General features: G+C 38.0%; 1 protein-coding gene across 3 annotated transcripts in view; it reads right to left on the bottom strand.

Moving 5' to 3' along the window:
* Positions 1–25,527, bottom strand: part of ADAMTS20 (ADAM metallopeptidase with thrombospondin type 1 motif 20) — a 156,039-nt gene that overhangs the window by 46,159 nt on the left and 84,353 nt on the right. For 2 of the 3 annotated variants that reach the window (XM_067564179.1, XM_067564181.1), the window contains 9 exons: positions 25,035–25,245; positions 23,326–23,490; positions 22,405–22,569; positions 19,510–19,632; positions 17,292–17,399; positions 15,913–16,077; positions 15,380–15,679; positions 14,853–15,014; positions 11,893–12,069 (listed from right to left, as the gene is read on the bottom strand). In XM_067564179.1, the coding sequence (XP_067420280.1) occupies positions 11,893–12,069; positions 14,853–15,014; positions 15,380–15,679; positions 15,913–16,077; positions 17,292–17,399; positions 19,510–19,632; positions 22,405–22,569; positions 23,326–23,490; positions 25,035–25,245 (1,576 nt within the window). The remainder of the gene's footprint in view (positions 1–11,892; positions 12,070–14,852; positions 15,015–15,379; positions 15,680–15,912; positions 16,078–17,291; positions 17,400–19,509; positions 19,633–22,404; positions 22,570–23,325; positions 23,491–25,034; positions 25,246–25,527) is intronic. The other variant, XM_067564180.1, reaches the window with a different exon arrangement.

The raw sequence follows: 25,527 nt of genomic DNA, 5'->3' as shown, positions 1-25,527 counted from the left end.
ATAAGGCACTGTATGTAACACAGATACTGTACTCAAGTATGCACCAGTTAGTGTAAAAGACTGTACCTACAAATTTAACTTATGGGTTTTTTGTACAGATGCCACTGCCAGAGATTTAATAGATTAAATCAAGAATGTGACAAATGTATTATTTTGGATTGATTTGTAGCTCCACAGAGTAACTGAAATCAGAGTCCCTGAAAGATGTATAGACCTTGTGTAGTCACCTGACTATTACTATTAACCCACCCTGATTCCTTTTTGTCCTGCAAATAAAGATTTTAAAAAGAGAGACCATGATCATTTCTCAGTAAAGAAAGTTTACTTGGAAACTTCTGTACAATTCATTGGGAGGAGGGGAAAAAGGGCATTTATACTTTGGAAAGTGATTGTAAAATGACCCTCATGGGATACTATGTTCTTTGTCTCTCAGAGACTTCCATACCAGGTGCATTCAATTTATAAGTAAAGAAATGTGTTTTCTAATACCACTTTGCAAGTTCAACCTGGGACCTGATAATCATGACATCACTGACGTTTCTGGTTTTGATATCACCAATATTAAAGATTCTGCAATGGGAACTTAAGGTAATTTTATGTACAACCATAAAGAATTCAGCTCACTCTTTCATTCTGCAGTACTAACAGTAGTAAATAGTCATAAAAGCTTATACTAGGGCTTGTCTACATGGAGACACTCGGGAAAATTAATCCAAATTAACTAAAGCTATGAATTAAAAGTAGATTAATTAAACGTCCAGTATGGTAACTCTCATTCACAATTAAAGTGGCCTAAATCAGTTTATTAAGATAAACCGAATTAAGGCCTCTTTAAATTTGGAAGTGCCCACATAGAGTTTAATACAGTTTAACAAATCCATTTTAAATTCACACCTTTAGTTAATCTGGATTAATTTTCCTGAGTGTCCTTGTGTAGAAAACTCTAAATCAATAAAGCGAACAGATATAGCCTAGAGAGAATACAAGTGAAGCAGACCTGTTAAGTAAAAATGTGCACATATTTACACTGTCATTTTTCAGGATAGAACTGCATTTTAATCGAATTTCAGTAATCTACAAGCAATTACAAATGCTGTTGAAACTGATCTAACAGTGTCGCTATAGTGAGCCCACAATCCTACACCCAGCAGCACCCACCTAGTGGTACATATATAACACTATGACATCTCCACATTTTACAGACCTGGTTATAGCCTTCTTTGGAGCCACTTCCAGCAATCTATCAAGCATTTAGGCCGATGACATGCAATAAATAATGACAGTTATTCTGAAGAAGCCAAGAGCTTCTTGTTTTGAAATATAATCTTATTATAGCTCGTTTCAAGTGCCAATTGTTATTTCTAGTATATACTTTAAGTAATAATTTTTACTATTAAATATTAGTCTTACAGAAAATTTGTAGCAACGCTTTATCAGTTCATAGCTCCAATTCTCCCCTGCAGTGCAGCTGTCACAGAACAATGCAGCTTTCAAGGCAGCTTAGCCTGATGGTAGAAGATTCCATCTTTATGGGTCAATCCTGGAGTGGCACAGAGCTGCTATAGATGCTCCTATGCCATCTCACCCCAGTTTGGCTGCCCCTTCTGGTGCAGTGGAAGTGACTGAGGAAAAGGTTACATAGGCAAGGTGTTCCCTCCATCCCAGTGATGCTTGGATGCTGAATTGCTTATGCAGTCATAGACAGGGGGCACAATTTAGAGAATTCCTTAGATGCCCTGGTGTAGAAGGCACAGATGAAGGATCTGACCCCAAATCTCTAAAATAGGCCCTTTAAATTAATAGCACTTATCAAGCATTTACCAGATACCATTTACTTTACTTTTATTAAAGCTATATAAAAGCATTTCAATACTAAAAGAAATGTACTTATCTGTTTGTCTTGTTCACCAAAAGTTTTAGCTGTTATCACCTGAGTTCTAGCTTCAGGCCTATACAGCTGACTAGCAAGGTTAAGAATTTAGAACTCACTGGAGAAGAACAGTTTTGTGCCTCAAGGATTAGCAAGAATGCATCAGTCACAATCTGTCAGTGGCTTTTTAGGAAAAAATATTAACAGTTAACAAATCAACCCTATAACAGTTAAAAAAAAAAAAAAAAAGTGGTTATCTCTAGGAACACACCCATTTGCAGAATAAGAATTACAGGTAAATAATTTTTCCTTCTTCAAAGGGGCAGTTTTTATAGATTTCCAACTACAGGAGACTAGAAAGCTCAAGGGAGAGCCTCATTTTGTATCCTAATTAACTAATACACATATTATATTCCAAATAGAAAGGTAATAAAATTAATAAATCCTTCCAAGGATAACCCAATTTATATAAAAAATTGGGAATGACAGAGCTGAGTTTGCCTAAATGGGTGTTTTTAATGAGACACACACTCAACAGGCAATACAGGTAACAGAAAAGCAATTTTCTGAAAATGTACTATCAGGAATAGTAAGGAAATCACAGAGTGCTCAGTAAAGAATATATTATATGATATAATCCAGCATTTATTAATACTGAAGCATACTTTGCCTGCTAACAATTGACATTAAAATGCTCAGTGCTCACTCTACATACTTCATGATGCAAAGTCCACTGATGGTACAAAGGCTTCTTCTATTCTCAATTACACAGAGGTCCTCAAAAGCCCAAACCTATTGAGTTTTCTAGAAACACATTGAGGAATCATTCATATAATGTCCCAGTCTAGTATCAGAAACTACCATAACACAAAAGGAAAGGTAAAAGTGTTCAGCAAGTCTTTAGATTCCAGAAGCTTACTACAGTCTGAAGAGTATTCCAGCCATAGAACATAGGGAGCAAAGCTAGTGCTTTTTGATGAGGTACAGGCATCTATAGAGAGACAAATTATTAACAAATTAAGTGCATAGCACCCTTCTCCTTCAGAGTGCATATGAGGACAAAGTCCATCATTAAAAACAATACAACACTTGCTTATACCCATACTATCAGCAGAAGGCAGTCATTTGACACAGGTCCTCACTCTATGCTGGAAGAAAAAGACATGACAGTTGGAAACTGACGCATTCTTTCTAACTCTTGTGTCACATTATTGCCTGTCCTGAGTATTCTCAATTCTTTAGCTCAATTAGTCTTCTTCTGAATCACCTTATGCCTGAGGCTAGAACCAAGAGGAGAATCTACTCCAGCTAGGACTTTCGCAGAATCAGTAAGCCAGGGCTTCTGGTCCAGCTGAGAATTAGTCAGAGACGGACTTGAACAGGGACAAAGAAACCTTTACACTTCCTCAAACCTGAGTTCAATAGGGCCTGGGCCAGCTCTCACTGTAAATTAAAAATATCTTCAGGTCTGCTCTAATTTATGCCCGACTCTGTCTTCCCTCAAAGGCCATTGCATAGCCAGGGAGTGATGGTACATAGTGATGCTTGTATCTGTGCCTCCTTTCCCCCAATCCTCCCCTCTCCCTCATGCAGGCTGGGAGCAAAAGATTGTGTATGACCCACTATGACAACTCTATAGTAATTACAGATTACGCTACACAAAGGGAATCCTTCTGGAGCCACGTGCATAAGATTAATGGTTGCTGTGCACAACCAGATATGGACAAAGCAATGAAACAGGACAGAGAATCTACTTCAGTATTCTTTTAACATCAAATTTCTATTTAACTTTTAATTACTGAAGTGGATGGGAAAGATTGTCAGATGTTGTTACTTGGAGTAGCTCCAATGAAATCCGTGGTACTATGTCAATTTACACCAACTGAGAATATGACCTCATATTATTAACCTCCACACCTGTTGTAAAGAAAACTATAAAAATGTGCACAGATATACTATGCAATAATGTAATCGATATTGCTGTTAAGGTTATAGAACATAAGAATGGACACACTGGGTTAGACCAAGGGTGGTTCTAGCCCAGTATCCTGTCTTCTGACAGTGGCTGGTGCCATATGCTTCAGAAGAAATGAAAAGAACAAGTCAAAATGGACCCTCTGTGTGCATAAGGCCATGTCACTCATCAGCCTCAGGCACACTCAAGCTTCGGCAAAGGGTTGAGACTGAGCCTCCAGACAAAGGCACCAAATTGCCTGAAAAGGATCAGAGGGCAAAAATGCTCTCGAACTTGTAGAATCTATTAGGTCCCCAATAGTCAATTAACTTGATTTTTTGAGTGAGGACCAACACTGACTTCCTGTTGTTTAGGATGAGACCTAGGCAATTGAGTAAGTGTAGTGTGACATGTACATGAGAGAGGACTTCTTTCCTGGACTTGCCTCTCAGTAATCAACCATCCAGATATGGGAAGATATGAAGTCCCTTCTTCCTGAGGTACACCATCACTACACAACCATACATTTGGTAAAGACCCGAGGAGCAGAAAATTGATCAAAAGGGAGTAAGGTGTATCGATACTGACAGCTTGCCATGACAAACAGGAGACTCGCTGTGTGGAAATAAGTGTACTGAAGGTCCAGGGCAGCAAACCAGTCATTATGATTCAACATGGGGAGGATAGCAGTTAGGCAACCATTCGGAACCTCACTATATCTGATATATTTGTTGAGGCTGCTGATGTTGAGAGTATGTCTCACCCGTCTTGGATTTGGGAACCAGAAAGTACCGGGAATAAAATCTCAGATCTTGTCACTACAGAGGAACCTCATTCACAGCTCCCAAAACTAGCAGAGACTAAACCTGACTGAAGAGCAGTGTGTCGTGAGAGGGGTCGCTGAAGAGGTATGGGGAAGGTGGGTGGGGAGGAAGGATGGAAAGGAACTGGATGACATTACCCAATCTGACAGTGCTGAGGACTCAGCTGTCTGTGATAATCGAGTACCAAACATTATAAAAGCGAGACAGCCTGTCCCGAACAGAGGGGATGGGAAAATAGAAATCACTACTGGATCACTGCCCCAGACACAGAAGTCAAAATAGACACTTGGTAGATGCTGGGGGTCAAGTCAACTGGCTAAAACCAGAACCAGAAGGCCTTTGCCTCTAGGAACAATGACCCTTCCTGGGGTAGTCCTGCTGCTTTGCAGGAAAGAAGGACTGCCAAATGAAGTGCCCTGAGAGATACTGCTGCTGCTGACCGCTATAATGGCACCTCTGTACCACTTCCCCAAACTCTCCACAGAGCCTTTGCAGGTTCCAGCAGAGCATCATTAATAGGGATGGCTACTGTCCCTGGAGCAGATGGTTGGAAAATGTAGATCAACTTGTGCATATTCTCCTGTAAAAATTCTGCCTGGATGCCAAAGGAAGCAACCACATGCTGCTCAGGTCCTGATACACCTTGAAATTCTCAAGCACTGAGGGAGAAGAGGAACCTGGTACCACTGAATCACTAGGAGATGACAAAGCAGCAGCCAAGTACACCAGGGATGGATTCTGTTCCTGAACCACTGGATCCAGATGAGACAAGTCTGGAGGCCCTGAAGGAGAAGGCTCAACAGTTGTCTGAGTTTGTGGTGGATCAATGACATTAGCCACCAGTGGGACCTGTGATCTCGCTCTAGAGCAGGCTGAAGAATGTGATCTCTGGGACTGACGAGCACCCCAGAGATTTCAGGGAGGCCTCTATGGATACAGATAAGGCACTGGTGGCCAGTAGGTCCCAAGCCAGAAGCCCCTGTCCTGACTACATGGAAAGAACCAATCTCGGTACTGATACAGCTCCGAGAACTGTCCCCGATGCCAATCAAGAGATAAAGACTGGGAGGAGGTCCCTGACCTGGATACCGAGTCGTCCCATGTTTCTGGTGACAGCAGTGGAGCCAGTCCTGATTGAGCAAGCAGATGGCTAGACTCATCTGCAGCCCAACAGTACTGGCGCTGACGAAGAATGAGGAATTGGCATAGCCAGTACTGAATATGTGACACTTACCCCCGTTGCCAGGGAAAGCATTGGTATCAAGGTCAGAGGCGTTACCAAAGTAGAAGGTAAGAACTTCTGCCAAGAGAATGTTGGTGCCAAAGAGTGCACCAGAGCTGAGTAGATCCTCACTGCCAGGCCCAAGACCAGCCTCAATTCTACAGTCTGTGGAACAGAAGGACCAGGCTGCTGTGCTGACGACTCTCTGTCTCTATGGAACGACCAAAGGGTGTCAACGAGGTGGTGGAGGCTGTTGCCCTGGAAAAGTCCTGGACAAGTCTGGAATAGATAGGCAGTGTAAATCTGCTGCCTCCTGGTATGCCACCTGCCTGGAGACGATCGGGGGGCTCAGTGGTCTCAGCGCTGTACCTGGAAGTAGTTTGACAGACATGCTCCATCCTGCATGCCAGAAGTGGTATGGAACCAGTCCATCCTCTTTTTAGAGGAGGAGGAAGAATCTCCATGAGCCCTATGATGGTCCCATTTAGTTTTATAGGACTTTTCCTCAGTGCTCCTGAGGAGGGTGAATGGTTTCTCTGTCTCTTGGGGGAGATGCCAGCACTGGAATGCAGAGCAGCCTCAATCACCAAGTCCGAAGACAACAGCCGATCAGACATGGGCCTCAGTGCTGAAGCAGACTTTTTGGCCTGCTTGAGAAGGTGCTGCTTCAAGTGTTAGTCTCTAATCACCTGTGTTCTTTCGGTGAATGATTTACAGATAGGACACTGCTCCTTACTGTGTCCTAAACACAGTAAGCACTTCATGAGGTCCTTCAGAACTCTTGGGTGAATATCATCTGGTCCTTGTGACTTATTACTGTTAAATTTATCAATATGTTCCAAAACCTCTTCTACTGACACCTCAATCTGGGACAGTTCCACAAATCTGTCACTCAGAAAGAATGGCTCAGGTATGGGAATCTCCCTCACATCCTCTGCAGTGAAGATCGATGGAAAGAATTAATTTAGCTTCTCTGCAAGTCTTGTCTTCCTTTAGTGCTCCCTTCAGCAACTCGATCATCCAGTGGCTCCAATGAGAATTTGGCAGGCTTCCTGCTTCTGATGTATTGAAAATATTTTGTTCTTGTGTCTTTTGCTAGTTGCTCTTCAAATGCTTTTTTGACCTGCCTAATTACACTTTTACACTTGACTTTCCAGAATTTATGTTCTTTTCTGTTTTCCTCTCTCGGTTTGACTTCCAATTTTTAAAGGATGTCTTTTTGTCTCTAATTGCCTCTTTTACTCTGTTGTTTAGCCATGATGTCATTTGTTCTTTTTTATTTGGGGTATACAGTTAGTTTGAGCCTCTATGATAGTGTTTTTTAAAAGTTTCCATGCAGCTTGCAGGCATTTCATTCTTGTGACTGTTCTTTTTAATTTTCATTTAGCTAGCATCTTTATTTTTGTGTAGTTCGCCTTTTTGAAGTTAAATGCTACTGTGTTGGGTTCCTTTGGTATTTTCTTCACTACGAACATGTTAAATTTAATTACATTATGGTTGCTATTACTAAGCAGTTCAGCTATATTCACCTCTGACCAGATCCTGTGCACCACTTAACACTAAACGAAGAATTGCCTCGCCCCTTGGGGCCTCCAGGAGTAGCTCTCTAAGAAACAGTCATTAATGGTGTCTAGAAATCTCATCTCTGCATCACATCCTAAGCTGACATGAATCCAATCAATATGGGGATAGTTGATATCCACCATTATTATTGAGTTTTCTATTTTTGCAGCATTTCACAATCACCATCTTGGTCAGGTGCTTGGTAGTATATTCCTACTGCTATACTCATTATTCAAGCATGGAATTTCTATCCATAAGGATTCTGTGGTACAGTTTGATTCATTTAAGATTTTTACTATATTTAACTCTACAGCCTATGCGTTCTTTCACATATAGTGCCACTCCCCATCAGCATGACCTACTCTGTCATTCCTATATATTTTGTACCCTGGTATTACTGTGTCCCATTGATTATCATCATTCCACCAACTTCTATCCTCTCCTCTTTACTAAGACATATATAACTCACAATTTTTTTATAAAACGTATAATGTGCTCTTACCCAGACTCATACTTGTTATCCAATAATATTTTTGTTTAAGAATGCAGAACTAGATTCTGCCTAGTTCCGACAGAGCCTTTGGGGGACTACAGGAGGCAAATGGGAGGAGCAAGGTGAAGATGAAGCAGAATCAAAGACCTCCAGAGATTACAGGATGGCTATCAGATACTCTGAGGGAGCCCTGCACCACAAAGGGGCACATGGAAGGCAGAGCCATGGCTTTGCCCTACCCCTCCACACACACTATCCAGAAGAACTGGTGAGGTGGGAGTGAAGAAATATTCTAAGTGTAGCAGTTTGCAATCGTGCACACCACAATGCACTGGAGAGTTCAGAGGACGCTTTCTGCTTCTGAGACAGAATGCCTCTGGTGCTTGTCCAGGGCTCTGCAACTTTGCACCACCCCAGCTAAAGATTGTGCCAAATGCACACAATCTAGCCCTTACTGAACAATAATTCCAGACAACGCACATTCATCTACGCCCTGCTTAAAAGGGGATTTAAAAATTCTTTTTCAAATGTTCATTATAGTATTATGGGCTGAATGCCCCCTAATAATGAGTTTAAGTATAGTCAATACATTTAAAATTTGAATATACTTTCATCTGAGGTTCCTCTTCAGGTTTTGATGGCCAATACCCTCTCAGAGTGACACCCGATCAGCAATATGCTCAACATCACCTCAGAACCCCAGTAGAGTATGGAGTCAAGAAAAGGTTCCTACTGGGTGGTAAAAAGTGCCATTTTAACTAGAACTGTCAATTAATCACAGTTAACTCAAGTGATTAACTCAAAACAAATTAACTCCATTAAAAAAATTAATCACAATTAATCGCAGTTTTAATCGCACTGTTAAACAATAATAGAATACCAACTTACATTATAAATTTTTGGATATTTTTCTACATTTTAAAATATAATGATTTCAATTACAACACAGAATACAAAGTGTAGAGTGCTTACTTTATATTATTTTTTATTATAAATATTTGCACTGTAAAAAAGATAGAAGTAATATTTTTCAGTTCACCTCGTACGAGTACTGTAGTGCAATCTCTTGATCATGAAAGTGCAACTAACAAATTTAGATTTTTTTCTTACAAAACTGCACTTAAAATAAAACAATGTAAAACTTTAGAGCCTACAAGTCCACTCAGTCCTACTTCTTGTTCAGCCAATCACTAAGACAAACAAGTTTGTTTACGTTTACAGGAGATAATGCTGCCCACTTCTTATTTACAATGTCACCTGAAAGTGAGAACAGGTGTTCACATGGCACTTTTGTAGCCAGCGTTGCAAGGTATTTACATGCAAGATATGCTAAACATTCATATGTCCCTTCATGCCTTGACCACCCTTCCAGAGGATATGCCTCCATGCTGATGATGGGTTCTGCTCGATAACAATCCAAGACAGTGTGGACTGACACACGTTCATTTTCATCATCATGAGTCAGATTCTACCAATAGAAGGCTGATCTTTTTTTGGTGGTTTGGGTTCTGTAAGTTTGTGCATCACAGTGTTGCTCTTTTAAGACTTCTGAGAGCATGTTCCACATCTCAACCCTCTTAGATTTTGGAAGGCACTTCAGATTCTTAAACCTTGGGTAGAGTGTTGTAGCTATCTTTAGGAATCTCATATTGGTATCTTCTTTGCGTTTTGTCAAATCTACAGTGAAAGTGTTCTTAAATCAAACAACATGTGCTGGGTCATCATCGGAGATTGCCATAACATGAAATATATGGCAGAATGCAGGTAAAACCACAGAGCAGGCAACATACAATTCTCCCCCAAGTAGTTCAGTCACAAATTTAATTAACGCGTTCTTTTTTTAACAAGCGTCATCAGCATGGAAGTACATCCTTTGAAATGGTGGCAGAAGCATGAGGGGCATACGAATGTTTACTATAGCTGGCATGTAAATACCTGTGAATTTCTGTTCTCACTTTCAGGTGACATTGTAAATAAGAAGCGGGCAGCATTCTCTCCCGTAAATGTAAACAAACTTGTTTGTCTTAGCGATTGGCTGCAGAAGAAGTCAGACTGAGTGCACTTGTAGGCTCTAAAATTTTATTGTTTTGGTTTTGAGTGCAATTATGTAACCAAAAAAAAAAATCTACATTTGTAAGTTTCATTTTCATGATGGAGATTGCACTACAGTACTCGTACGAGGTGAACTGAAAAATTTTACTTCTATCTTTTTTACAGTGCAAATATTTGTAATTAAAATAATAATATAAAGTGAGCACTGTACACTTTGTATTCTGTGTTTAACTGAAATCAATATATATGAAAATGTAGAAAACATCCAGAAATATTTAAATAAATGGTATTCTATTATTGTTTCACAATGCGATTAAAATTGCGATTAACCACATTTAATTTTGTTTATCGTTTGATGGCCCTACTTTTAAACCATGTGGCTTAGTTTTGAAAGATTTAAAATGCACTTTATATCACTTGGGATATAAAATAGCATGAGAATTTTTGCAAAACTACATCATATATGGTTTAATTAAAAGGGCATTTACCTAGAACCTACCCCCTCAACTGACTGGCTCTGTGCTCCACCAGGTTACTTATGACTGTGAGAACACTCACATACTTTAGTGCAGTCTGCAGCATCACACAGAGAACAAACTGGCAGTAAGTGATTTCAGGAGACCGAAAAGGAAATAGACGTTGAGCTTGTTGTCAGGGATGTGCTGAGAGTCCTGCCTATGCTTTCAGCATGTAATTTTACCGTTTAAAAAAAAAAAAAAAAAAAAAAAAAAGGATATATTTAATAAGTGTTTGCAAGTCACGAGTTAACATTTGGCAAATGGCTAAACAAGATGTGCTTAACAGACATGCAGTGTAAGACTGAAACTCTGATTGCACAGTGGAAGAGAGATACTATTATAAATTATTAATTAAAACATCTATTTCAATTTATATTTGTACCAAATTTAGGTTATAGAATGAGATTATTTAAAAATATTTTAAAATTAAAATCTGAAGTTCACTTAATATAACATTTCCACATTCTTTGATCAAAAACACCAAATTAAATCAGCTTGTTAGTAAAAGTAACACTTCATAGAACTGTGATCCTGGTCGTGGCTCCTAATGAAGTGAATGGGAGTTTTCCCACTGACTTCAGTGGAGCTGGATCCAGACCCTCTGGTGGTTACCATTAATCTCTTTACAATTTTACATGTTGCCTAATAAATGTTACTGTGGCATTCACAGCATAGGGAATACTACATGGTCCCTTAGTATAGGGTCTACAGTGATTATTTCAGTAATGTAAATTATCTGCAAGTGAGAACTGTACAGATTTTAATAGAGATCATTATTTGTTTTTACATATAATAGACAGTGACATATAGAGAGGACCTCTATTATAATTACTTATACAATTTTACAGACACCTTTAATTAGTCACTGTTAGATCCACAAATGTAAACCTTTATACACAATTGTACATAAAATGCAGAGTACAGTACTGACTGATTACAGGGTAAACAAAATATGTGTGTGAGATGTATTTGATACTTGGATGTATCTTTGATTCGAATGTTATGCATTATATATCTATATACAAATATAGTTATAAATATATAGCTAATACTATAATACCAATTACAGTATTTATTTTAAAATTAAAATCCCAAATTGATTCCTCCCCCAAAAAACAGAATAAAATGTTAATCACCACTATAATCCAGGATGAACAGCAATCAACTTTAAAATGGTTTACATCCTGCTGCCATACAAGCCAATGGAAGTTTTGCCATTTAATTCCATGGGAGCAGGAGCAGATGCTTAATAAAGCTACAATGAGTATATTCCACACATAATTTTATCTACCTCTGATCAAACAAAAATATTATATATAATTTATAAAGGAAACAGAGAGAACGTGTGAGAGGGAGACAGAGAAAAAGAAGGGGAAAATAGTGAATACTATCATACCGATTTCCATGGTTCCCGTTGCCATGAAACACTGCCAGGGCAAGAAGGCACATTACATTGTGCCATATTAGGTGGTTTGTCTAGAATTTCACAGTTCTGATCATTCAACATTTGGCCATTAGGAAGCTGACAAATCACTAATCTTGTCTTTATTCCATCTCCACATGTATGAGTACACTAAAAAAATTTAAAAAAAAGATAAAGTTGAGCAGTCTCATTGACAGTCTTCATATGCCAAACCGATATTTGTATAACCAATAAACTGTTACTACTATTTAATATTTGTATTGTGTAACTGCCTAGATGCCTCAGTCAAGAATCTTGGCCCCATTTACTAGGTACTCCACCCAGACATGATGAAAATACAGTTTGTGCCCCAAAGAGCTTACAAAATTACATTTTTATATTTAATTAAAAAATTTTCTACAAAAGACAAGAAGATAGAAGAATCTGCTCCTTCAGGCAGAGGTGAATACTAGTGAGAGAGAAAAAATTAAGATAAACTAGTAAATTGTCAGGGTTAGTATCCAGAGTCAGTGTAGCATGTACACTTTTATCATTGGTACAAGCAAATGGCAACTGGGCATGAAATTGAGTTTCCTGTTTGAACAAGAGAATTCTTTGTTTTGCCGCTGTCAGTGTAGATTTAGCCAAAGAGAAATTTATGGCCAGCAGAGATAAGGACTATAAGAAGGAGTTTTTTCTAATAATGAAACTTAGCCTTTGTTAGACAGAAATGGTAGAATTATCAATGCTAATACAGAAAAAGCAGAAGTGTTCAAAAATATTTCTGTTCTGTATTTGGGAAAAAAGTCTGATGATGTAATCATATCATATGATGATGCTTTATTACCTTCCAATCCAACAGTAACTCAGAAGGATGTTAAAGAGCAGCTATTAAAGCTACACATTTTTAAATGAGCAGGTCAAGGTAACTTTCATGCAAGAGTTTTAAAAGAGATGTCTGAGGAACTCTATGGACCATTAATGTTGATTTTCAATAAGTCTTGGAAAACTGAGAAAGTTCCAAAGGACTGAAAGAATACTAATGTTGTCCTAATATATAAAACTGGTAAGCCAGACAACCTGAGTAACTACAAGTCTGTCATTCTGACATCCATCCAAGGCAAAATAATGGTATGGCTGATAAGGAACTTGATTAATAAAGAATGAAAGTAGGGTAATATAATTATTGCCAATCAAAATGTATTTAGGGAAAATAGATAATTTCAAACTAACTTGATATCATTTTTTATGAGATTACAAGTCTGCCTGATAAGGTAGTAGTCCTGATGTACTATAGACTTCTGTAAGGCATTTGATTTGGTACCACATAATACTTTGATTAAGAAACTAGAACAATGCAAATATTAAAAATGCACATATTAAACTGACTAACTGACAGATCTCAAAATACAACTGTAACTGGGAAATGATCATCAAGCTGATGTATTACTATTGGGGTCCTGCAGAGATCTAGCCCTATGCTATTTAACATTTCTATGAGTCACATGGAAGAAAAGAAAATTAATGATAAAGTTTGCAGATGGCATAAAGATTGGGGGAGTGGTAAATAATGAAGACAACAGGTCAGTTACGGACCGATCTGAATCACTTGGTCAGCTGTGTGCAAGCAAATGATAAGTATTTTAATATGGCCAAATATAAAGTCCTACATCTAGGAACAAACAATGTAGGGCCATTTTCTTACAGAATGGGAAACTCTCTCCTGGGAAACAATGACTCTGAAGAGGACTTGGGGGTCAAGGTGGATAGTTAGCTGAACATGATCTCCCAGTGTGAAACTGTAGTCAAAAGGGCTAATGCAATCACTGGATGTATAAACAGGGAATATCAAGTATGAGTAGGGAGGCTATATTAACTCTGTATTTGGTACAGGTGCAACTGCTAGTGGAATGCTTTGTCCAGTTCTGGGTCCACAGTTCAAGAAGGATTCTGACAAATTGCAGAGGGTTTAGAGAAGAGCCTCATGAATGATTAAAGGATTGGTAAATATGTCTTACAATGAGAGAATCAAAAAGTTTCAATCTGTTTATTTTAATAAACAGAAGGTTAAGGGTTGACTTGATCACAGTCTATAAGTACCTACATGGGGAACAGAAATTTGATAATACAGGCCTCTTTAGTTTATCAGAAAAGATACAACCAGATCCAATGCCTGGAAATTGAAACTAGACAAATTCAGGGTAAAAAAAAAAAGGTGCACATTTTTAACAGTGAGGATAATTAACCATTGGAACAATTTACCAAGGGATTCTCTATCATTGGACATTTTAAAATCAAGATAGGATATTTTTTCTAAAAATATGCTCTAGTTCAAACAGGAATTAATTCAAGGACGTCCTATGGCCCAAGATATACAGGAGGTCAGACTAGATGATCATAATGGTCCTTTTTGGCTTTACAATCTATGAATCTTTTATTTCACCTTTTTGTATTCACTTTTCTTATGGTAATTTTTGGAGTAAACCCTTATGCCACGCAAATCCTCTTTTTGGAAAATAAAATAATGTTAAATCTCTCCTGGTTCAAGACACTGCTAGAGTGGAGCACTGAATAACTCCTAATTAGACTAATGAATAATTGCTATGTGTCAGGCAGCATGACACAGCCATAACCGCTAGGGAGTCGTCACTGGTCTACTCCTTATAGATACAGAAACCAGGTGCCAGTAATCAATAGCAACTAGCATGCACTTTTATAGGCAATCTATTTACATCATAAAGGCTGAATTTATAATCAGTGAACAAATAAATTGCTTATTCATTATAAAGAAAGTGGTAGATAAAATTGTTTGAGTTTGAAAAAGTTTAATCCTTTTTAGATCAGTAAAAAAGATTTTCTCTTGCATTCATACCCAATAATTATTTTACCTATTTTTTTTTAAATGCTCAAAAAGGTTAATAAATATTTTATTTTAAATTGTGAAATAATCTTACTTCTCCCCAACTCCCATAGTTCCATCGTGGACAGGGTCCAGAATCACAGCGCCTTGACTCTGATGGCTGTGTTGTTTCATCACAGTAACTAGCACTTCTTCCATCCTCATCTTGACACACTACAACGCGACGTTGGAATCCACCCGCACAAGTACTAGAGCACTAGTAAAACAACAGGCAAACATACACTTTGATAGTTGTGCAGGCACTGCAATGTACGGTATATTGCTTAAAATAACTTGAAAATAAGAAAGTTGGAAATTGGCACTGAAATAAAAACAAAAAAAACCCACCAAAAAAACAAACCTTATAAAAGTTCTAAATATTTTAAATTTTAAAAAAGCAAAATAAATTGTTTTTGATTGAACTATTAAAATTATTGCTTTTAAAATAAAAATGTGTATTTTAGCTCACCAAATAGGTACTGTACTACAATGTCATTTTCAGAAATGTTTAAAAAGATAAGCGAAAACTCTAATGAATGCAGAATGATAGACATAGAAAATACATTTTAGTAGTTTGCTTACTGCTCCCCATGGTCCTGTTCTCCATTGGTTTCCTCCTACAGAAGGATGGCTCCACTGATTTACATTATCTTGTGGGTTATGGCCCTTGTGTATTGGAGGGTAATCTAGTTCTGGATAATGGCTTGGATGGTCATACATTTTAGGAATATGACGATAATCTGGCAGGCATGGTGGCATATTACATTCTTGCTCTTTTGAAGGACGGCTTTCGGGATCACAGTAATTCTCGTCAATTTGTTGATGGTAGTTGACACAGACAACTTGTCTTGTTGCTATTCCATTATCACATGTAACTGTGCACTGACCAAAAATTAACCCAACATTTGTGATATAACATAACATCAAAAACAATAACTAAAGATATTCATATTTATTTTTTAAATTAATGAATGCATAATTTATTTTTTCAGGGCACAGACAGTCTCTTCATACACACCTACACAGCATTTAACACAATGAAGACCCAATTCTAATCACAGCCTTTGGGCACTAACATAAAATAAATATTCAACAACAACAAAAACAATACTTACAGGTGACCAATTTCCAGCTTGCCACTCTCCACATGGACTAAAACAGTTTGAAATTTCAGCTGGTCTGGGTAAGTGTGTACACAGTGATTCATCTGCAACCCCACCATTAGCATCCCTACAACTCACATAGCGAGCACGGTTACCCTTTCCACAAGATGCAGAACACTATGAAGCAAAACAATATATGTTGATCACACTTTATCAGACTAAAAAAATCCAAAATTAACGTGCAAACATAAGCATATTTAGTACTAAGATATTTAGTACAGGTTTTCTATAAATTAAACACTAAAAGCCAGAATCCAACCTCAATTATGCGGATATAAATCCTGAGTAACTCTTAAAGTAACCTAAGATGTGTATTTGTCTCAGGCTGAATCACCTTTCTTGGCCTCTCTCCAGGCTGAATAACTCCCTTGAAGGTGAAGTCTTGGGAGCTACTGCTAGAGGGGAAGCCCTGAGAGTATGGTTCTAGCAGAGCTGTGCTATCAAGGAACGTGGAGTAGAGTACTACTAGATGGGCCTGATATGTGTAGATTACACAAGGCCATGGGATTTGGATGTGGAACCTTAACTTTGCTTCATGTGAGTGTATGTGCTAAAATGTAGTCTTCAAATTATATGACTGCATTATCACATAATGAATAAAATATTTCTTTTACAACTTCAGATACATATTGGTAGCTTCTTCCCATACTTCTCTATTGTAATATCCTCAGACTAATTTCACTGACATAATGATAAAGTATATTTAGGGCCTGATTTACAATGTCATTACTCTGTTTTTGACACCAGCATAAATCTAGCAAGCCTTCCCTGATGTGTTCATCTCTCAAAAACTGTCCATGAGCTGAGTCAAAGGCTTTTTCAGTAGGCATTATGTCAATCCAGTCCCAATTTCAGTATACTTTGCACTAAAGAGCTAAATTAGACACACATGCATGTCTCAGTTATACTCTTTATGAGCTTACCAACAATATACAGGATCAATGCATCTTTTCAAATGCTCATTTCAGATAAATCAAAACCAGTTTTTACCAGAGTACTCAAAGACACTTCTTTTCAATGAAGTTTATTTACATGCAAAATTACAACTTTAACCCCAGAACTGTTCAGTAGTAGAGCTGTTTAAACCAAAGGTATCAATAATCCTTTTATATTGGGAAAAGTGTATATTTTCACTCTCCCTATGCCTAAAAACTGGTGAATCTTTTTTCTACAAACTACCTCCAAAAGGTCATCTTTTGAAAGAACTCAGCCTACAAAATTTCAGACTAAAAGATAAAATTTAAGTTCTAAGCAATGAAAAATTGGACAAAATGAGAACTTGTATGCAACTATATCAGTAGCTACTGTGCCCACTGTAATATATTACATACTGGGGTCCATGATCCATATCTCCATTGAGTGACCTTTCCTGTATGGATGACAGGAAGCAATGTTGTCCATAATTTTGTGGTTTCTGGGCAAGGCGGCATTTCACAGTCCTGTGCAAAAAAGAATAATGTAAACCTTAAAAATATGTTTCAGAACTGCAAAAAGCAAAGCAAATCACCATTGTATTATGGTAACACTATTTTTCAGTAATATTGTTCTCTGCTTTTCTATAGCCTTATTCAATGGTGTTTAAAAGAACAGTTATTTACGCCATAGTAACTGTGGTTCTTCAAGATGTGTTGTCCACACAGATTTCACTCTTGAGGCTAGATTCACAAGGGGACTTAGGGGCCTAAGTACCAGATTTAGGAATTATTAGTATTTACAAAACTGCCATTGAGCTGCTGCTTAAGATTTTGTAGTAAAAGTTCCCAAGGTGCCTTTTTTTCTGTAGGAATCCAGGCGCCTAAGCCACAGTGGAATCCACAAACTAGGGAAAGATAGGCACTCTTCCATCTAACTCATCTGTGGGTCCTGATCTGGTAGGCATGCTCAGAGGCCACCTAACTCCATACAATATAGCCTTGAGAAGGAGGAACTCACATTTTTTAGCTTAATGGCTAGGGTTTTTAAGGGTTTTATAATTTTTAGCATAGTGGTTAGGTTTATCACTCAGGATGTGGGAAACCACCAATTCAAGTCTCCCCTCTGCCTGATGAGAAGAGATTTGAATAAGGAGCTGCTACCTCTCAGGTAAATGCCCTAATAACTAGCCTATGGGATATGCTGATGCAAGTTCATTTCAATTCTCCTGTTGAAGTTGTTACAAATATGGATAAATTATTGAATAGTCATTGGACCAGAGAGAGAGTGAAGAATAACTCCACAGCTGGTGGGTAGGACATTCATTAGGGAGGTGGGAGACCCAGGATCCAATCTTCCTGCTCTAATGACTTTTGTAGAGAGGGGAGGGGGAAACCGATCTCTCACAGTGCTTAGTCTGCAGGCTTTTGTTTTGTTTATTTTCAGCCTATGGATAAAGAAAACTTATTTAAGGGTAATAATGCAGTAATAGTAACTAACCTACCTATAGAACCGTATCAGCTAACATGCTGAGACCAAGGAACGCAGACACAATCTATCTCACAGCCACAGGTGATAAGAAGGAACCAAACGTGGGTTGCGGCTGCCCTGCCCTTTATGCCCTCAGCTACAGGGCACAGGCATGGCCTCAGCAGACGCTGTTATTCAGAAGAATCTGATCTCCTGCATATATGGTGCATGTGACCGAGAGTTGAATCTATGGGGACAATCACTTGAAGGATCAGCTTCTTTTCCACACTTCAAATGCTTATATATTTGGAAAGCTTGTTTAAGTAGCCCTCTTCTGGAGAAGGCCTGATCCACAACAGCAGTTGAATCCACTTGCTGCTCCCTCTTAAATGACTCTCACCTACATTAAGATCAATGGGCCCTATGTTATTTGTGCTCCTTGGGCTAAAGGTTGGACTCAGCCCTTAGGAACAGCTACTTCATATGTGGTTCCTCCACCCAGTGGCTGATGTATATATGAATACACAACCCCTATGGCCTCTTGGACATTTGCATTATATTATTAAAAGGAATCAAAGACTGAGTGTAACAAACAAACACTTTATTAGGGAAAAGGAAAGGATTAAATTAAATGAAAGGGAAGGATAGGAAAATGGAATAAAAGGAAAAGGGAGGGAGTCAAGATATACTACTTTATACAACTAAATATATTAACCTCAGAGATCCCACTCTCAAGTAATCATAACCCCACTCTATTAACTAAATATGATCAGAATCCCGGAACAGAGTCTGCCTCCAGCCTGAGGATGGGTCAACCTAGATACATTGCTCCATATATTGAAGTTTTTTAGTATTAATAAAAGGTTCTTTTGATTGACTGAAAAAATCTGGGCTGTCTCAGTCATGTGCAAGCTTCTGGAAGTAGTTTGCTATCCAGGCATGTCAGTCAGACTCCCGCCCTGTAACTCCTCTTCTCTTGGTCAGCTTCCACTATGCAGAGTTGAACTACACAGGATGAATATTCAGTTTCAGTATAATATTTCCAGCTTCTAGGCTACTGGGAGCTACTTCTCTCAAGCCCCCCAAATGTCAGTCATTTATATAGTTGGGTTTTTTAAAATAAAAAACCCAACAACTGTTTGTTTGAAATGCATTTGTTTGACTTACTTGACTATCTCTAGGACGGGTAGCAGCATTGCACTCTCTGTCATCATCTAAAATAACTCTGTAAGTGCCAGTAACACATTTGACTGCACGCATCTGGTATCCATGTCCACATGTCACAGCACACTGTTAAAGACAATAATTTTAGGTGCTTCAAATAGTTTTAAACTTGGTAATCATTTTAACATGTTGATACAATTTCTATTTTTAAACAACGTCCATGTAACAAGAATAGGAATATAATAATCTAGAAATAATTTTTGCACAGTCCTTTTTTAAATGTAAGTTTATTCTCTTTCTAAAACTATTCTAATGATAATTTAACAGGTGCAATAACTTTAATATTGAACGATAATTCTGAATAACCACTGCATGTGCTTAATTACATATCATTAATCATATTAAACACATCTACAAATAAAAATTTATGCACAATTTGCCTTTTTTATGCACCATTAGCATGATTTAATCTACTTTCAGGAAATTGCATGTCTAAAACTCTGAAAATCAGACTCTCATTGTATAGCAATTGGCCTGCTCAATTTAGTCTGCATATTAGCCTTAAAAAATTGTGAACTATGTCTAATGTAAATACAGTCATTTTATACCCTGATAACCCCTTTATCCACAGTCAGGTCCCCTGAAAACACTGCTCACGTCACCGCGAGTGCCTCTTTGATATCCCACTAGGGAGCTCTCTTTCTATCAAATCTGACCCATTCAACCCCAACCTCTCTCTCTAGGACAAAAAAAAGAAAAACAGCTTTATTAGAAGAAAACACCCTTTGTACTTCTCTAATCCTGGTGACATCCAGGCTTCAGACTGGTCCAGATAGAAATCAGAATAGCCCTCAGCACGCTCTCTACTTTACAAAGGCAGTCAACAGTCTCAGAGGCCACTACAGCATGCAGGGATAGCCAGACAAAGGGATGGCCTGGCCATGTGAAAGCCACAGTGGATCTATGACACCAAAGCATACCCCCACAGGCAACTTCCAGGGCTGACTATGCTGACCTTAGGTAAACTGGCCATATCTTGTGGTTTTTCATATACTGTCCCAAGAAATTATTTCAGGATCAAATCAAAACATTTGGATTTTTATAGCTTCAAAATTTTTGTTAAAGATGCATTGTACACCAAGCAGAATCAACTTTCTGTTCTTGGGAATAAACAGTGCAGTGAAACAAGCTTCCACTGTGATAAACACCGTGGGAAATGAAAAGTCAAATCACTGCAGATGCTACAAAAGCTGTTTTTTTGCTCAAAGTTAACATTAATAACACTTCATCATTTCATTATATATGCATTCAGAACTTATCAGAAAAAATTCTCAACTTTAAGAAATATGCTTTAACGTTAAGAAATATTGTTGTTAAAACAGAAATTGGCAGTAAAAAGTACAGTTTATCAGTAGATGCCAATGCAGAGTGATGAGGACGGAGAGTTTTGTTTTGTTGTTAGTACATGAATTTCTAATTTGGCAAATTTCCTGTAGGTGTTGTATCAGAAGTGCCAAGTATAGAAATTGCTTACACTGAAGATTAATATTATGAAAGTATTTAATGGATTTTTAGCTCATTTTAATGAAGTTTAGCAGCTGGAAATGAAGAGGAGCCAGCACCCTGTGACAGACCATTAGCAATTGCTCCTCAGACGCCCGGCACTACACTACATTTGAGGAACTCTGCCTCAGCAGGAGAGAGATTAGATAGATTAGATAGCTGAAAAGTTCTATAAAAGTGCAAAGTATAGTTTGAGAATGTGCTCGTAGCCCTCTTTTCCACAAGGTCTCCATCTCACAGGTAAAAAAATATGATCATATGCTGTCCAGCTCCATAGCTACAAGTCAGGCCCACCAACAGCAATTCTGGGCCCCAGAGCAGAACGGTCAATGGCCCGCCTAGAAAGGGATGGCTGACATCTGAGTGGGCTTCCACTGGATGTTTTTACTCATTTATTATGCGCCAAGCTGGTTCCCCGGCGGCTGAGGAGGCAGCATCTGCTACTCAGCTTTCCTGGGTCCCTTGGACTCCCCAGGGAGATGACTCATGAACCCAGGAAGCTGAATAGCCAATACCACCTCCTCAGCCTGCCCGGGAACCTGCATGGTACATAATAAATAAACTTGACTCAGGGTAGGGGCGGAGAGCATGAGCTCTGGGGACCTCAGAGGAAGGGGGTGTGTGGAGGAGGAGGATACGTATTTATCCTCCCATAAGCCTGGGCCCTTTTAAATCGCTGGGCCCTGGGCAATTGCCCCTCTTGCTCCCCATCAGCAGGCCTGCTACAAGTTCTCACTGAATAGGAGAGACTTATTGTGAACAACCTGAAAACGATGCTGGCTTGATTATTCAGATGGGGCTGCATCAAATTAAGCACCCTTCTTATGAGCTATTTTTCAACTACTTTCGCAGAAATACCCCTTTCAAATAAATACATTCTATTTTGGAATTTTGTAGTGTATCTGATGCATAGTAGACACATGCCTTTAGAAATAAAGCACACACTGCTGAATTGTAAATACATTTATTTTGATTAAAGTAAATAAGCTGTTGCTTTTTCCTAAAGATTCTATATTATATTAAACAGCTGAAGATTCTTATCTTAGCACATATAGTCTTATATTTTAAATCAAAGTTGCCCCTAGAAGTACAGATTTGTCTAGAAATGACTGGCTGGGCATTTACCCCCCAGTGTGACTGCCCTGTGAATTGCATCTATTTTCATTAACTTTGGGTTAGCAACACTTTTGACTCAATGTATGTAGAACATGCTGTGACAGAATCTTGCAACCTTAGCAATTATACCCCAACAGAAAATATTTTAAAACTTTGTTGTTACCTAATCATTCAAAAATATGGAACAGATGAAAAAAGCAAAAATGCTTATGTACTCACTGATCCCCATGGCCCTACGTGCCAAGATGCACATTCATGAAGTTCACATGATCTTAGTGCTTCTGGTCTAGAGTTTGGATTACAGAAGTTCTCTCTCAGTTTTTCATGATTCAGTTGACACCATACTTGTCGATGCCTCATTCCCTTTCCACATGTCACAGGACACTACAGAGTTATAACATTAAATTTGTCAGATGATAAAAAGTATGAAATACAAATGAATAGCTTCACCTTTTCCAGTGAACTTCAGCTAGTGTGCAGCTAATCACAAAAACATTTTTATAGTTTAATAAACCAATTCTTTTTCTCCCCCTTGCTTTCTAACCAGTGCCCAATTCAAGGATATACAGTCCAATGATCCATAAACATTTCCCCAGCTATAAAAAATGTAATTACAAATTAAAGTTCATTTACTCATAATATTAAAGTATCACTCATACTAAAGTATCAGTTTTAAAGAAAATGTATACTTATAATAAATTATGAAAAAACATACACCATAACTTCCAGAGGAAATATGCTTAGCCCATTCATAATTCAGAGAAAGCAAAAAATACAAATATATACAAAAATATAAACAACAATGTGCTTTGCTTGATTGCACAGTTTTTATTACTTTACCATATACAAAGATTGGTGGTAGGACATTAAATAAAATCCCTTTAAGAACTCTCACAGTCTTGCAATAACATTTCAGGGAATAACTGAATTACTGGTAAGTTTTTCACAAGACATCAAGCAAGCTATCTGGAGAGCTTTCCAAAATTCTAGCATTAGTATATGCTATATTTAATGCACATTTGAAAATAACTGTAAAACCAAAACTGCAAACATTTTAAAAGTGCTGCTTACATTTAAAATAATTTTTAAAGTAGTATAATAATATCAAAGGAGCCTGAAGTTTTGCGTGATTAGTGTTACCTCACTCCACTCACTAGTAGCCCAGTTTGGACATAAAAACTCATTACAGCTTTGCGTTACAATCCTCGGAAGATCATGGCATTCTCTATCAGCTAGCCGAAGTCCAAAGTTGTTCATACAAAAAGCTTCTCTGGCTCTTATGCCTCTCTCACAGCTCCTGGAACACTGGAATATAGAAAAAAGTAAAACAGACCACAAGAAATGTACTGTAACAAAGACCATTACATTAAAAATAGATATCTTTGGCCAAATTCATCCCTCGTGTAACTCTATAGACTTCAAATAAATATATCAGAGAGAAATTTGTTACTTTGCTTTCTAGCTCCATGAGATAGGTCATAAACTAAAGTTAAGGCTGCAATTTTATTAACTTATCTATAAAATACACACAAAACACTATGTTAATAGAAAGGTATTTAGGTTATAAAATCAAGCACTTCCAAGCACTTGGAAATGTCGGATGTATAACTGCCCATGCAACCTCTTACATCTATCCAGTGTATTGAATGATGCAGGGACTCTGTGGAAAAAATAGTACGTGATCATGCAATTAAAGACTGTCATAAGGCATATACACAAAGAGGCAGAATTACAGTTGCACAGGCAACCTTAATTCTGTCTTTTCCTGACTTGCAACTGCTTGACTTTGCCATCTACATGCTTTTCTTTTAACATGGCTTTTGTATTTAATTTCCTAATTAGTTTTAAAAAGTGAAAAGGTAAAAAAAAATGTGCTACATATGAGTATAACACCCATGCCACTCTACATCATCAGCAGGGTTTGAACACTGAACATTCAGCATTGCTATGTCACAAACTGTTACCACTTGTATTACAGAACTAATAGCTTGCAGGAACAGAAAGCTGTTATCCCAGACGAGGAAATAAGTCACTGGTGTCATGTGACAGGTCTTTTTTTGTCTTGATTTCTAACCAATGCCCAAATTCAAGGATATACAAGTCCAGTGATCTGTTAGCATTTCCCCAGCTAAAAAATGTGAATACAAATGAGACTTCATTGACTCATAATGTGAAAGTATCACTCATACTAAGGGAGTTCTTGGGGGCCTGGCCTGGGGCAGATATAGGGAGTTCTCAGGGAGGCTGGCTGGAGGAACTCTTGCTGTTTGTGGTGCCTGCATAGAGGAGGATCTGATGCTGGGGCCATGTGTCATGTTCATGGGAGTATGGACTGGGAAAACTCTACTATTATAGCTGCTCGGGCAGCTCGCAGTTGTTCTCAGTGTAGTGTGTGCTGCTGTTTTGTTGACGTGGTCATATTCAGTGATTTGGCATCCTGCCAAAATTTTCCTGAAGAATGAAAGCAAGAGAAACAAAATAGCAATTTTTAAATAGTTTATAACTCAACTAAACTGGAATCGAAATGTAACTGGGATAAAGAAGAGCCTTTTCTTTATCCCAATGGCTTTCTGTCTCCTGAATTCCAAAAGCGAGCTGCAAACAATAGAGGTGTTAAAGCTTCTATAAAAAAAAGTCTCAATGAACTTTTATAATGGAAAGTGTTAGGAAACCTAAATATAGGGGTTGCTACCAGCTCCCCTAAAATAACTCAGATTTTCCAAATAAATTTTTCTTTCATTACTTAAATAGAGAAAATCAGAGCAAATTACTACTGGAAAAAAATCAAAATTTAGTATAAACATTAATAAGAACTGCAATCATATAATCACAAAGGTTTGAATTTGTACCTCTGACCATTCCGTGTAGTGCCAGCTTGTTGACAGACAGTCACCATGACAGGGTTCTCTGATTGGTGGTTTCTGTTGATCAGCGCAGTATTTATCATCCACTGGAACACTCAGTCCTTTTGAAACAGAGTACTTCATGCAGTGGATGTCTAAAGACCGATACCCTGGGCCACACCGTGATGTGCACTCACTTTTGCCAATATTATACCACCTATAAGTATAAACTGTTATATAAAACTAAATATATTTTAATAAATACAATATAAATGCTTTAAGCAGTCAGATACTATCGTAAAATGGATTTTAGACAATAAGTTAAATACATTGAAAGTAAACCAAGTATTGAAATTTTCAAAACTGCCTAAGGAATTTAAACATATGTAAACTGAGGGTAAGTCTACACAGAATTTTAGAGTGAGCGAGTGTGAGCCTCCCAGCCCAGGTGGACATAGGCTAGCAGGGCTTGTGCTCTAAAAATAGTTGTATAGACAGC

This window comes from Emydura macquarii, unplaced genomic scaffold (assembly GCF_026122565.2).
Source record: "Emydura macquarii macquarii isolate MOO-44397 ecotype Brisbane River unplaced genomic scaffold, CSIRO-AGI_Emac_v2 contig_2636, whole genome shotgun sequence".
In the NCBI taxonomy this organism is placed as follows: domain Eukaryota; kingdom Metazoa; phylum Chordata; order Testudines; family Chelidae; genus Emydura; species Emydura macquarii.
The sequence above is the reverse complement of the archived record's forward strand: the minus strand, read 5'-3'. Positions and strand labels throughout refer to the sequence as shown.